The following is a 13,342-nucleotide window of genomic DNA, read 5'->3' on the forward strand; positions in this document are numbered from 1 at the left end:
GTATTAAATACTTCCTCCGTATCATACATTTTAGTAATATGTAAAACTCGCGAGTGTGCCCAGAGCCGCACACACCTCGGGTTTCCGGCCGGGGCGCGAGACGTCTCCCGCCCTCTCCCGGCCACAGCCGCCGCGCAGTAGTCCTGCCCTGAGCGTTCCTCTCCTCGACTCCCCACGGAGTCCGGATCCCGCCCGTGGGCGGACCGCAGCGCCGCGCCGGACCGCTACCCGGCAGCCTCCTGGGCCTAACGGCACGTGACTCCCGTCGCCGCCGGCGCTGGGAAGGCCAGCGGCGACGGTGTCGCAAAAGCGTCGCGACGGCGTCCGTTCTTGGCGGCCCAGGCCACTGGTATAACCGAACGTGCTGAAGCTTGAGAACCAGTATGGAGGCTGTCGAGTTTCTCCGATATTGCTGGGGTTCGATGGGGAAGCTACTCGCCGGTGCCCCGGGCTGCTGAGCTCTCGCCGCCTGCGCCCCCGCGGCTCGCCCGCAGGGCCATGCTGGCCTCGCGGGTGGCGCGCACCTCGTGGGGTGCCTTGCGCGTAGCCTTGTGGGCGCCGGGAGCGCGGCCGGGCAAGGGGCGCGCCCGCGGGGCCTTGCTGCCGCCAGTGCCCTGCTGCCTGGGGTGCCTGGCGGAGCGCTGGTGGCTGCGCCCGGCTGCGCTCGGCCTGCGGCTGCCTGGGGCCAGCCCGCGGGCCCACTGCTCGGGCGCGGGGAAGGCAGCCCCCGGGCCCGCAGCGGAAGGGGACGCCGCCACCGAGGCCCGGGGCGGCCGGTGGGGCCCGGCGAGCGCCGCCAGCCTGGTACGTACCGAGGAGGAGGCGGAGGGACGACTCTGGGTTGGGGTCGACTGCTCCGGCGGGGCTCGGTCCCGGACGGAAATAACGTGCCGTGGCCGGTGAGGTCCGATGTTTCCGTTTCAGAACTTTTAAAGCGTTCCCCGAAGAGAAGTTATGGGCAGATCATTCGGTCGGGGTGAGTGTCAGGGGTGCCAGCCGCGTCCTCCTTCTGTCTCGGTGGTCAAGTTAGACCCCTCTCCTTCCCCTCTATCCGCACCGGTAGCTGGACGCGCCTCTGGATATTGCATTGGTAAAAATAGCCTTCACCGGTCTTATTAAAAGCCCATTTTATATTTTTTGAAGCGAGTCCCCAATGTTTAGGGCAAGTCTCTGGGCGTCTTCAGAAAGATATACAGGCCTTTCTGTTTGCTTGTGCAGGTTTGGTTAACTATCATTTGACCTTTGGTAACTTTACATATTGTAGGATGAAGGATAGCTAAGTAATTTAAATTGTAATTAAAAGATCCTTTAACCTCTAATTATAGAAAAAGATTAAACCTCTCTTCCTGAGGTAACGGAGGAAGATATTTGTCTGCTTACCTGTTGAAATACTGACCAAAGAGAAGACATGAGAGCATGAGTGTGGGAGAGCTTTTGATGTCATGTAGCAAGACTCATGCAATTATTACATCTTCAATTGTTATGTCTTCAGTGGGCCCCTGTGCTGCTTTCATCAGTTGTACAGCATGGGTTGGGGTGGCCACATCCTGGCAGGGTCTCAGCTATATTGATAGCTAGAGCATGTTGGGGTTTGAATGAATGCTGGATGCTTTGAGGTTGCCATATCCTGGCTGAAGTCCTTCCCAGAACGGCAGTAGTTGGTCGAGTATGCCACAGGTTATCTGGTTGGGTAATCTGAGATTAGCTCTCTTAATTTTAACTTAGAAACGTTTACGAATTTAATGATTAGAAACTGAGGTATTTTATTTTAACTGAAATATTTTATGTGGAGCTAAAAGGGATCCCTTTCATTGTTCCAAGAACATTCAGTCTGGTTTATTAATTCACCAAATGAAATGATCTGGCTGTTTACAACTGTGTCTTTAATTTTTCACCATGGGCCTCTCTGAGTTAAATTTTGGGCCTCAGTATTCTGACCTTTTGCTTTGTTTTTCCTTTTTCTCAATCATGAACTGTACCTCCCCACCCCCCCTCAATGAGTCACTGTAATGCTGGATCAGTATTTGACTTACTCTGTATCGCAGTATGGTCAACAGACTTACCTTTTTTCTCTGGACTCTGAAACACTTGGACCTTTGAACTTGAATTTGGAATATGTTCCAAGAATGATTCCATTTAATTAATATAATGTGGATTAGTTCAACAGAAGGTCCTTGAGTAGAGGTTTGGAGTGCTGCTTGTTTGGCGATTGTTTCCTGGAGAATTTGAATTTTTCTGTAGCTTTAGTGACAGTATTCTGCCACTGGGCCTCAATAACCCCATTATTCCTCCAAGCTGAGGTGAACATTTCTTGCTGGGTTCTGTTTATAAACACAAACTTAGTATCTTTAGAGAACTGGCTTTTCTTACAGAACGGTTGAAGGTATTTTAGAAGAGGTATTTAGAAGTGGAAATTTTCACTTTTTAAAAAAATCGAAATTAAGGTTCAGGCAAATAGGTTACTGATTGATGAAGAGGTTAAGTAGGGTTATCTTGTGAGGAGATAGTCCCATGGGGTAGAGCTGGCAGTCTTGACTCAGTGGAGAAAAAAAATCCAGCCTTTAGGGAATGACATTTTCTCTGTATTATTTCTGTACCCTGTTTTGTGCAGTGTATCTTAGTCCCAGTAGGCTGAGGCTTTTTAAAGTTGAAATACCCTCTCATGAAACAGACTTTGGCAAGGAAGGAATGGTTTTCAGAGCAGCTGCCGAGGTGCCCTTTTGTTGGTGTCAACGTCAAACACCTTGGCTCCAAATGAAGTTTCAAGGAATCATAAAGCCCCCACAGGGGAGCTGTGAAAGCCCTCAGCTTCTGGTTGGGCATCTTAACATTTCTGTTAAAAATAAAATCTCTTTATTTCCTAAGTATCTCAATCCCTTTTCCTTCTTCCATTTTCTTCTGGCAGTTCTCCAGTTTAGTGATGAGGTTATGGAATTAAATGTTTTTTTCCCTCTTCATTCGTATCTCCAACACTGTGTATCATTTAGCATTCTTTTTTTTTTTTTTCCGCGGTTCGCGGGCCTCTCACTGTTGTGGCCTCTCCCGTTGCGGAGCACAGGCTCCGGACGCGCAGGCTCAGCGGCCATGGCTCACGGGCTTAGCCGCTCCGCGGCATGTGGGATCTTCCCAGACTGGGGCACGAACCTGTGTCCCCTGCATCGGCAGGCGGACTGTCAACCACTGCGCCACCAGGGAAGCCCATTTAGCATTCTTTTGATGGCTATGTGTAGAGGAGTGAGGAGAGGTTATTTGCAATAAATGTTTTTTAGCCAAAATGCCCATGGTTGATAATTCGGCTTTTTTCTGACACTTTCTAGACTGTTTGTCTACTTGAAGTATAAGATCTTCCTGAAGATCTTCTTTTAAATTTTGTATAATGGGAAAGTAATTCTTTTTTTAAAAAAATTTTTATTGAATATAGTTGATTTACAGTGTTGTTGAATTTTCACTTTTAAAAGCAGTATGTTTTTAGTTTTGAATTCTGATGAAGTAATACATTAAAGGCTTGACTTATATGATAGATAATACATGTTTATTCTTTCTCTCTTTAGTGAGAAAACCTACTCTATATACAGCTAACATTTTAGTCTGTGTTTGGGTATATGACATATCTTCATCGTCTGCATTCTTAACAGTTTTAGATGTGTGTAAAAAGAACAGAATGGATTTTAAAACTGAAAGTACTAATTTTAAGGTTTATGTAGCTTCTAACCTTTAAGTTGATAGAGTGTATTTTTCCAATGTATATAGTTATTTAAAGTATGAATTTATAGTATTTAAATTTTGTTGTCTTTATGTTTCAGTATGAAAACCCATGGACAATCCCAAATATGTTGTCAATGACGAGAATTGGCTTAGCCCCAGTTTTGGGCTATTTGATTATTGAAGAAGATTTTAATATTGCACTAGGAGTTTTTGCTTTAGCTGGGCTAACTGATTTGGTAAGTTGTACCGGCACTCCCCCTGTTTTGCTCCCCTTCTAAATCCCAGGGTCTCTACTACACTGAAATAGCACAGCCTCAGTCTGCTTTTCTTTGGAAGGAAATCCTCAAGATGAATTTCACCTAGTACTTCGTGTAAAGGCTTGTCTTTAACATCTATGTAGGACTCTGTTATTCTTTATATGATCTAAGGAAGGAAGTGGAGGTTGTAGGGAGGCATGGGAGAGGGAGCTTTTTACTCTTGGTTTTTAACTTCTTCATAAAAGAAAAAACCTTAGAAATTCTCAAAGGGCCAAGTACTTGCTTTAGGGATAGAAATAAAGGAGAGAAGCTGTGAGACTTTTTTTTACTTAAATAGTAGAGAGAAATATCTGATCTGCAACAACAGTTGGTTTTACTGGTAGAGAGGGAAACAGTGGGCCAGTTGTTGTGACCAGGGAGCGTGCAGAGGCCAGATCTCTGCTCAGGTTTATGCTGGCAGGAGGCCATAGGCACCCCACAGATTTGGTCCTTGATTCCTTCTCTACACCCCTCTGACCACTTTCCAGAAGACCCTGCCCTAGGTGGGCATTAGACATCCTTCCTTCTTCCATTCTCCCAGCAGATGGACCGAGGAGAAAAGAGCACCTTGACACCACTGTGTCAGTTTATAGGGAGGGAAAGATTTATTCAGGTTATCTCCAATTAGAACTTGGAAAATAATTTTCTAACAGAAAGCCTCACTATGTGTTATATAGGCTTTTGTGGACTGGCCAGTCATCATCATGTATGACATTATTTGTATTTATCACCCACCCTGTTGCATAAAGGATTTGAAATGGCTTGTAAAACTACATGTCCTGCAAAAACACAATTGAAGGAAGTGGGGAAAAGGTAGAGGAAAGATTTTAAACCAGGACAAAAGCATGTAGAAATAGACATTATGTATATAAATTATATATTCTTGTACAAGGCTGGTCTGAGATCCAAGTGAGCACCCAGACAGGCAATAATAATTTGGTGCCTGTTTAAACTGATGTATGTTTGAAAAGCTTTGCTCAGTATTCAGTGAGAATAAAGAGAAACTAATTTTCTGTTAATAAAAGTCACATAGCATCTTTCTTTGTAACATCAGCTGTTCCCTTTGAGGTTCATAGAAACAAAATTCCACCTGCCCAGTAGCATTGTTGAGCAATACAGAATTAGCTGAAGATTCTGCAGGATAAATAAATGAGGGCATTTGCATTGTTATATGGCATTTCCAAATATGCATCAAATACAGTTTCTTGAAGTGGTTGCCACCTCCTTTTCCCTAGTTTAGCTCCTGTTTGTCACAACTTCTCCTCATTCTCACAATCTCTTCTTTTGTCCCTGCTTTTATCTGTGAAGCCCGAAGCCCTCCACTTATTAATATGGTCCCCAAGTCTGTCAAAGGCCATTATATTGATAATGGAATTTTTTTTTTCATAATAGGCAAGATCTTTTTCAGTTACTGAATTTGCTCTTTTTTGGTTTGTAGGTTTTTTTAGTTGCCACATGATATTGCAATATTCATCGAATGGGAGAGGTCTCATTTACACTTTTCTAAATATGTAAGACAATGTGTACGGAAACCTGAGTTAACTGGCATCATATTACATTTACTTCATGTAGGTTTTGATGCCTCTAGAATGGCTGCTGGGCAGATGGCTGGACTCATGGAGGGTTTAAGTAGGGGAATGTTGTATATGGGAAATGGATATGGGAATGCAAGAATAGAAGCAGAGAGGCTGGTTATGAGGCTTATAGTAATCTAGGGAAGAGGGTTGGGAAATATGTTTTGAAGATAGAGTTGATATGTTAATGGTTTGGATATATGGGGTGAGAGAAAGGAATTAAATAGGAGTGCTAGGCTGTTACTGTTTTTTTTTTTCCTTTTCAACAAGCACATGCATGGAGGTTTACATTTTCTGTGATGGTCAACACAGGATAGGACAGGGTTTGTGGGAAAAGAGTTGTTATGCTTGTTCAGATAGAGGTAACATTGGGTAGTTGAATACAGTGGTTTGGAGTTGGAGGAAATCATGGTTAGAGAAAAATTTAAGAGTTATCATCATATAGATGGTCAAGTCTGGATGAAATCATCTAGGCTGTGGTAAAAGAAGAGTAGAGGTCAGAGAAAAGAACAATAATGGAGCAATGGAGAAGGAGCCAATAAAGGACACTGAGAAGGAATAGCTGGTGAGAAAGAAAGAAAATTGGGCAATAAGGTGTCCCAGATGTTAAGTGAAGAAAGTACTTCAATTGTGTTGAGGTGAAGTAAGCTAAGAATGTAGAATTCATTGACTTTTATGAGTACAATGTCTAGAGGGTGGGGCAGTCAGAATGGGTTGGTGAGCATACATGAGGTGGTGATGACAATAGATGTCACATTGAGGAAGTTTTGCTTCATAGGGGAATAGAGAGATAGTCAAGGAAGGGTAGTTTATAAAGAGATACATACTGGGGAAATTTTTGTTGTTAATTAACTAATTAATTAAATGACTGGGTAGGAAGAGAGAGATTGATGATGCAGGGGAGGTGGGGAAAACTTAGAAGGTAAGAGGACCTGGGATCAGGGACCGCAGAGAGAATGTGCATGGACGCTAGTAGGTGGTGGATTTGGAGGTGGGAATACAAGGGAGGGCTGACAGTCTGTTTCTGTTTTTTGAGCAAATATAGATATGGTCATGAGCTAGAGAGAGAGGCTTTGGGAGGGATGAGCAGACTATGAATAGAGAAGGTAAACACAGTAAGCAGGTGTAGGTTTGCTAGGCAGTATTGAGTGCCCACAGGAGATTTGTGGTCATGAAAAAGTGAGATCAGTCAGCCCATTTATGTGTTTTTCTTGATCAGTGTTCAGCTGCTTGGGTGCAGGCCTGGAGTACATGATAGATGTATTTAAGCAGAGTTGAGGGAGAGTGGAGTAGGGAGTTATAGAGGTTTATAAAGAAGAGATGATGTTGATGACCTTGGAATCCAATGTGGGTAGAGGAACAATGAGGACAAGAGGGTGATGATGGTGAAAAAATGGGAGGTTAAGTTCCCTGAGATCAGAAACTGAACTGACACCTGAATCTTCCAAGGCCCCAACTCCCAGTTCTAGGCACTTTCTGTTAGTGTTACCTATAGTATACTTAAGAAAATAGATTTTTTTCAGTTGAGGTAGTAATAGCTAGTAACTGCTTTTTTTGAGGATTTACTAAGCGCTGAGTGCTAAACAAGTATTAATCACATTATGTACTGAGACAACCCACCCTGCGAGGTAGGTAGCACTATCTCTGTTTTACAGATGAGGAAACTAGGGCTTAGGCCAAATAACTTGCCCAGAGTCACACAGTTAAGTGAGTGGGAGAGCCAGTGCTTGAACCACTTATGCTCTGCTGCGAAGAGTAAGTTCTTAACCATTGTCCTGTACGACTGCTCTAAGTCATTGGAATACTTGAGATATGGAGGACTTTTTTATCCTTTAAAATGTACCATGTTAAATTATGTCTAGATTAATTTGATCTTTTTCCTTGGAACTAGGGCTGGAAAATTCAAATATTTGTTGAAGTTTGAAGTTAAATAAAATGAGTAAAAGCCAGGGTAGGGACTTGGAAAACCAGAAAATATCTGCCTCATTTAATGAAAATAGGCAGTACTTGGTTTCAGTCAATTTTGTGGCCCCAGGGTGGCCAGATCTTCTGATTTCTCAAGTGAGCCTGGAGATCTGGATTTTTTGAGTTAAGACTTTGAATATTTAAATGTGGCAACTAATTTATATTTAAAAAATCACTGGGCAGGTCAAACAAAACCATCCTGCAGGCCTCTTTGGCCCCCTGGTAACCCAAGTACGACCTCTGCTTTAACATATAATTTGTTTCCAAGAGTAGGGAATAAGTAATTTTCATATCAAAAATTTTAAGTAGGCCAGGTACAGAGGACTGAGTTTTGTATTCAAATACAGGTCATGCAATACAGTCAGACATGGAATTAACAGTGGCACTAGATAAAAAATATTGATAGTAACAGTTAAAATAGAATAAAATAAAAATAATAACAGCTAAAACATAGGGAGTTGGGTCATATTATAGAAAGGTAGGTAGGAATGGAAGTTGGAAAATCTCGCAGTTAAACCGTAGTCCTTGCAAGTAAAAGCAGCTATTTTGGCTGTAGTGAAAAAGCCCAGGGCTCAAGGGGCGGGGGATGGGAGGGGTGGGTTGGGGTGGGGTGCCTAGTCCATGCTCTGTCAGTCCTGCTTTCTTTGAGTTTTATTTGGGTTCTTTACATCTCTAAATTTGTGTCTGGGTTCATCCCACAAAGGGGCATTGTGAAAACATTGCAAAATAGCTGAAGGCTTTGAGAAAGAAAAGAGAAAATTTTTTTCTGTAGAAAAGTGAAATCATTGTCTGACCAGTTGGTAATTTAAAAGCTAAATGTATACCAGTAAAACAGAAGGTTTGGGGGTAAGAGACAGAAGAGGTTTTATCTACATTTTATGCAAGTATAGTTGTTATTCTGGTATCTCTTAACCTTCAAGATATCTACTCTGTACCTATTATGACATTTATTTAAAAAAAAAAAACTTCTATTTTCAGTTGGATGGATTTATTGCTCGAAACTGGGCCAGTCAAAAATCAGCTTTGGGAAGTGCTCTTGATCCACTTGCTGATAAAATACTTATCAGTATCTTATATGTTAGCTTGACCTATGCAGATCTTATTCCAGGTAAGAACGCCGTCATGCGTACTTTTTTTTTTTTTTTTTTTTTTGCGCTACGCGGGCCTCTTACTGTTGTGGCCTCTCCTGTTGCGGAGCACAGGCTCTGGACGCGTAGGCTCAGCGGCCATGGCTCACAGGCCTAGCCGCTCTGCAGCATGTGGGATCTTCCCGGACCGGGGCACGAACCCGTGTCCCCTGCATCGGCAGGCGGACCCTCAACCACTGCGCCACCAGGGAAGCCCCGTCATGCATACTTTTAAATAGTACGGGGAAGAATCACATTTATCAGCTTAGGATTTCTCTTGATTGAGCGACAAATAATTTTTGTTCCAAAAATATATTTTCAACTTTAAAGTGTTTCCCTAAATTTAAACTATTCAACTGTTTTGCTTGCCAAGCTATTTGTTTTACTTTAGAATTTATGACCTTGTATATACTATAGAATGCATTGTTTTCTTAGTAAAATTGTTTAAAATTAAAATTGAGCAAGTATTTCAAAAAAATTGAGCTAATTCATATTATCCTAGAATCTTTTGAAACTATTATCTTAGTGCCTAGTGTTTGAAAGCAATTTAAAGTTTTCCTAAGTCTTATTATTTATTAAGTACAATTTAATAAGTGAGAGCTATGAAATCCTAAAGATGTCTATAAAATTTCACATTGTTATTATTATTACTTAGATGATATTATGCAATTTTAAATTATACACGTAGTTTGTACATTGTCTGAATACTCTTTTTAAAAAAAGATTAATTATTTATTTTTGGCTGCGTTGGGTCTTCATTGCTGCGTGCTGGCTTTCTCTGGTTGTGGCGAGCGGGGGCTACTCTTTGTTGCGGTGTGCGGGCTTCTCATTGCAGTGGCTTCTCTTGTTGCGGAGCACGGGCTCTAGGTGCACGGGCTTCAGTAGTTGTGGCACGTGGGCTCTAGAGTGCAGGCTCGGTAGTTGTGGTGCACGGACTTAGTTGCTCCGCAGCATGTGGGATCTTCCTGGACCAGGGCTCAACCCCGTGTCCCCTGCATTGGCAGGCGGATTCTCAACCACTGCACCACCAGGGAAAGACCCTGAATACGCTTTGTAACAAAATTTTATGATCTTTTGTGTTTTGTATGTGCTTTTTAGGTTGTTCATTTTCTACTTCAGCTGTGTTTCTCAGTTTTGGCTGCATTGGGTCTTCGTTGCTGTGCGCAGGCTTTCTCTAGTTGCGTGGAGCGGGGCTACTCTTCGTTGCGGTGTGGGGGCTTCTCATTGCGGTGGCTTCTCTTGCTGTGGGGCACGGGCTCTAGAGTGCAGGCTCAGTAGTTGTGGCGCACAGGCTTAGTTGCTCCACGGCATGTGGGATCTTCCCGGATCAGGGCTCGAACCCGTGTCCCCTGCATTGGCAAGCGGATTCTTAACCACTCCACCACCAGGGAAGTCCCTACCTTTAGGCTTTTAAATCCACATACCAAATTTAAAAATGAATTAGACTACTGTTTATGTGCTTCTTTGAAAGTCAGAATTATGGTGTGTGTATGGTTGGCGGTATTGAAGGGGCAGGGGTATGCTATAAGTAATATAGATAATTTGTAGGAAAAAAGATCCTAAGGAGCATTCTGTTAACATTCACAATTAAAATTAGTGTGTGTGTGTGTGTGTGTGTGTGTATTTTCATGCTTCCCATTTTTCAGAGTTATTTTGTATTTTGTTGTATTGTTTTACAAAGGTTGGCCAGCCCAGGTATTTCCCTGTTGAATACAGAAATTGTTTCCAGGTTTTGGTATTATGGATATTGTTGATATAATTGGTGTAGGTCGCTTTTGGACCTGAAACTTCCCTTCATTATTCTGGGAACTTCCATTTTCTCTCTTCTGTGTTGGGTTTGTTTTTCCAGGCTCCCATGGCTTCCTTGTTAGGGTCCTCCTTTTGGTGCAGTAGAATCTCCGGTTGTTTCCTATGCTAGGATGCAGCCTGGCAGCCAGGTTTTTAGAGGAATACAATGTCTTTATTGTACAGACATCTAAAATGTATTTGTTCTACCCTCCATACTTGAATGGGGCGTAATTTTCAATTGCAGGTTATTTTCACTCAGAATTTTAAAGACCCTGATTATAGATTTCCAGATTCCATCTTGCTGTTGAGAAGTCTCATGCCATTCTGATACCTTTTCCTTTACATGAGATTATGTTTTGTATTAGAAAGCTTTTAAGATTTCTTTGCATAATTCCTAGTTGATGGTTTAAAAAAATTCTCTCTCTTAAAAATTAATTTTCTAACTGCTTCTTGGGACACCCAATTATCCCAGCACTTTTTATTGAAAAGTCTATACTTTCAGACTCACTGCCATGTGCATATATACATGGGTCCATTTCTGGGTTGTCTAGTTTATTCCCCATTGATTTGTCTATCTTTGAACCAGTACCATCCCTAATTATTATTACTTTGCCAAAAGTCTTTTTTTTAAAATTTATTTTATTATTTATTTATTTATTTTTGGCTGCGTTGGGTCTTTGTTGCTGTGTGCGGGCTTTCTCTAGTTGTGGCGAGCAAGGGCTGCTCTTCGTTGTGGTGCGCAGGCTTCTCTTTGCAGTGGTTTCACTTGTTGCAGAGCACGGGCTCTAGGTGCACGGGCTTCAGTAGTTGTGGCTCGTGGGCTCTAGAGCGCAGGCTCAGTAGTTGTGGCGCACGGGCTCAGTTGCTCAGCCGCATGTGGGATCTTCCCAGACCAGGGCTCGAACCCGTGTCCCCTGCATTGGCAGGCGGATTCTTAACCACTGCGCCACCAGGGAAGTCTCCCAAAAGTCTTGATATATGATAGAGCACCTTGATATTCTTCCACCTTGATATTACCTGTTTTCATTTGTGTGTGAATTTTAGAATCAGCTTTCAAGTTCCCCAGAAAAACCTGTTGGGATTTTATTGGGATTGCACTGAATTTACAGATTTATTTGGAAGAATTGGTATTTTTACAGTATTGTCTTCCAGTCCACATACATGTTGTATTTACTCTATTTAGGTCTGTTAAAATGTCAAAATGTTAGTTTTCTCTAGAGAGGTAATTAATAATTTTTTATTAGATTTATTCCTAGGTGACTGATAGTTCTTGATGCTTTTGTAAATGGTAGCTTTTTTAATATTTCATTTTGTAATAGCTGCTGTTGATAGGATGAAATCAGTTCCATCTCTAACAGTGATTTTTGTGTCTAGCAAAACTTGCTGAACTCTTATGCTAATAGTATAAATGTATATTCTCTTGGATTTTCTGTATCCTTGATTATGTATTATCTATAATTAATGACAGTGTGTTTCTTCTTCTCCAGTCCTTTTACCTTTTTAAAAATTTGCCTCACTATAGTGCACAGTGCAATGTTGAATAGGAGTGGTATCTGTGTCTTATTTCCAGTCTAAGAAGGAAAGCTTTCAGTCTTTCAGTATTAAATATGACATTTCCTGTAGGGTTTTGTAGATACCCCTTTTTCAGGTTAAAGAAGTTCACTTCTACTGGCAGTTTGCTCAGAAATTTTTTTACATTGGATATTGAATTTTATGAAAAATTTTTTCTTCATGTATTATGATAGTCATATTTTTTCCCTTTAAGCTTAATGTGTGGTGAATTACATTACTGATTTTCTAAGTTAAATCAACCTGATGACATTCCTGTTACAAATCTAACTTGGTCATGATATATTATGAAAATATTGCTTTATTTGGTTTACTAATATTTTGTTGAAGATTTCACATGTAGATTCAGAAGATTGGCCTGGAATTCTTTTCTACAAATACCCTTGTTAGGGTTTTTTTTTTTTTTTTTTTTAATATTTATTTATTTGGCTGTGCTGGGTCTTAGTTGCAGCATGCGGGATCTTTAGTTGTGGCATGTGAATTCTTAGTTGTGGCATGTGGGATCTAGTTCCCTGACTAGGGATCGAACCCAGGCCCCCTGCATTGGGAGCGTGGAGTCTTAGCCACTGGACCACCAAGGAAGGTCCCCTACCTTTGTTAGGTTTTAATATCAAGTTTATAATAATCTCATAAAATGAATTTAGGGAGTGTACTCCCCCCCCTCCATTCTTGGGAGATGTTTGTGTGAGATTGCAATTATTCCTTCTTGGAATGTTGGTAGAACTTGTTGAAGCCATTGAAGCCTGGAGTTTTCTTTGGGAAAAAGTTTTAAAATAGTTGATTCATTTTAAAAAAAAATGGTTACAGGGTGGGTGATTCAGTTTTTCTGGTTCATCTTTTGTCTGTTTGTGAGTTGTGATGTTTTTCTAGGAACTTGTCCATTTCAGCTACATTTTAAAAAAATTTACCATAAGCTATTTATAGTATCCACATTAACTTTTTGATGTCTGTAGACTATGTAGCGATGTGCCCCTTTTCATCCTAATTATTAGTTATTTGTCCCTTTTTTTCTTTGACTTGTCTTGCCAGAGGTTTATCTGTTTTATGAATCTTTTCAAAGAACCAACTTTGAACTTTGTCAAACTTCTCTGATATGTTTACTACTTCATTAAATCTTGCTCTTTTATTTCTATCTCCTCCTTTGGTTTTTCTCTGCTGTTCTTTTTCTAAATTCTATGGATCAGTCCTGTCTAGTAGAAATATAATGGGAACCATAGATCTAATTTTAATTTTTCTAGTAGTTATGTTCAAAGTAAGAAGAAACAGGTGAAGTGTGTGTGTGTGTGTGTGTGTGTGTGTGTGTGTGTGTGTGTGCTTG

General features: G+C 41.4%; 1 protein-coding gene across 2 annotated transcripts in view; it reads left to right on the top strand.

The window, feature by feature from the left end:
• The first annotated feature begins 313 nt into the window (after nt 1–313).
• Nucleotides 314–13,342, top strand: part of CRLS1 (cardiolipin synthase 1) — a 30,704-nt gene continuing 17,675 nt past the window's right edge. The window contains exons 1-3 of one of the 2 annotated variants that reach the window (XM_024123408.3): nt 314–804; nt 3,804–3,941; nt 8,519–8,648. In XM_024123408.3, the coding sequence (XP_023979176.1) occupies nt 499–804; nt 3,804–3,941; nt 8,519–8,648 (574 nt within the window). In that variant the 5' untranslated portion in view covers nt 314–498. Of the gene's footprint in view, nt 805–857; nt 977–3,803; nt 3,942–8,518; nt 8,649–13,342 lie in introns of those variants that run through there. The other variant, XM_024123410.3, reaches the window with a different exon arrangement.

This window comes from Physeter macrocephalus, chromosome 14, assembly GCF_002837175.3.
Source record: "Physeter macrocephalus isolate SW-GA chromosome 14, ASM283717v5, whole genome shotgun sequence".
NCBI classification, from domain to species: Eukaryota; Metazoa; Chordata; class Mammalia; order Artiodactyla; family Physeteridae; genus Physeter; species Physeter macrocephalus.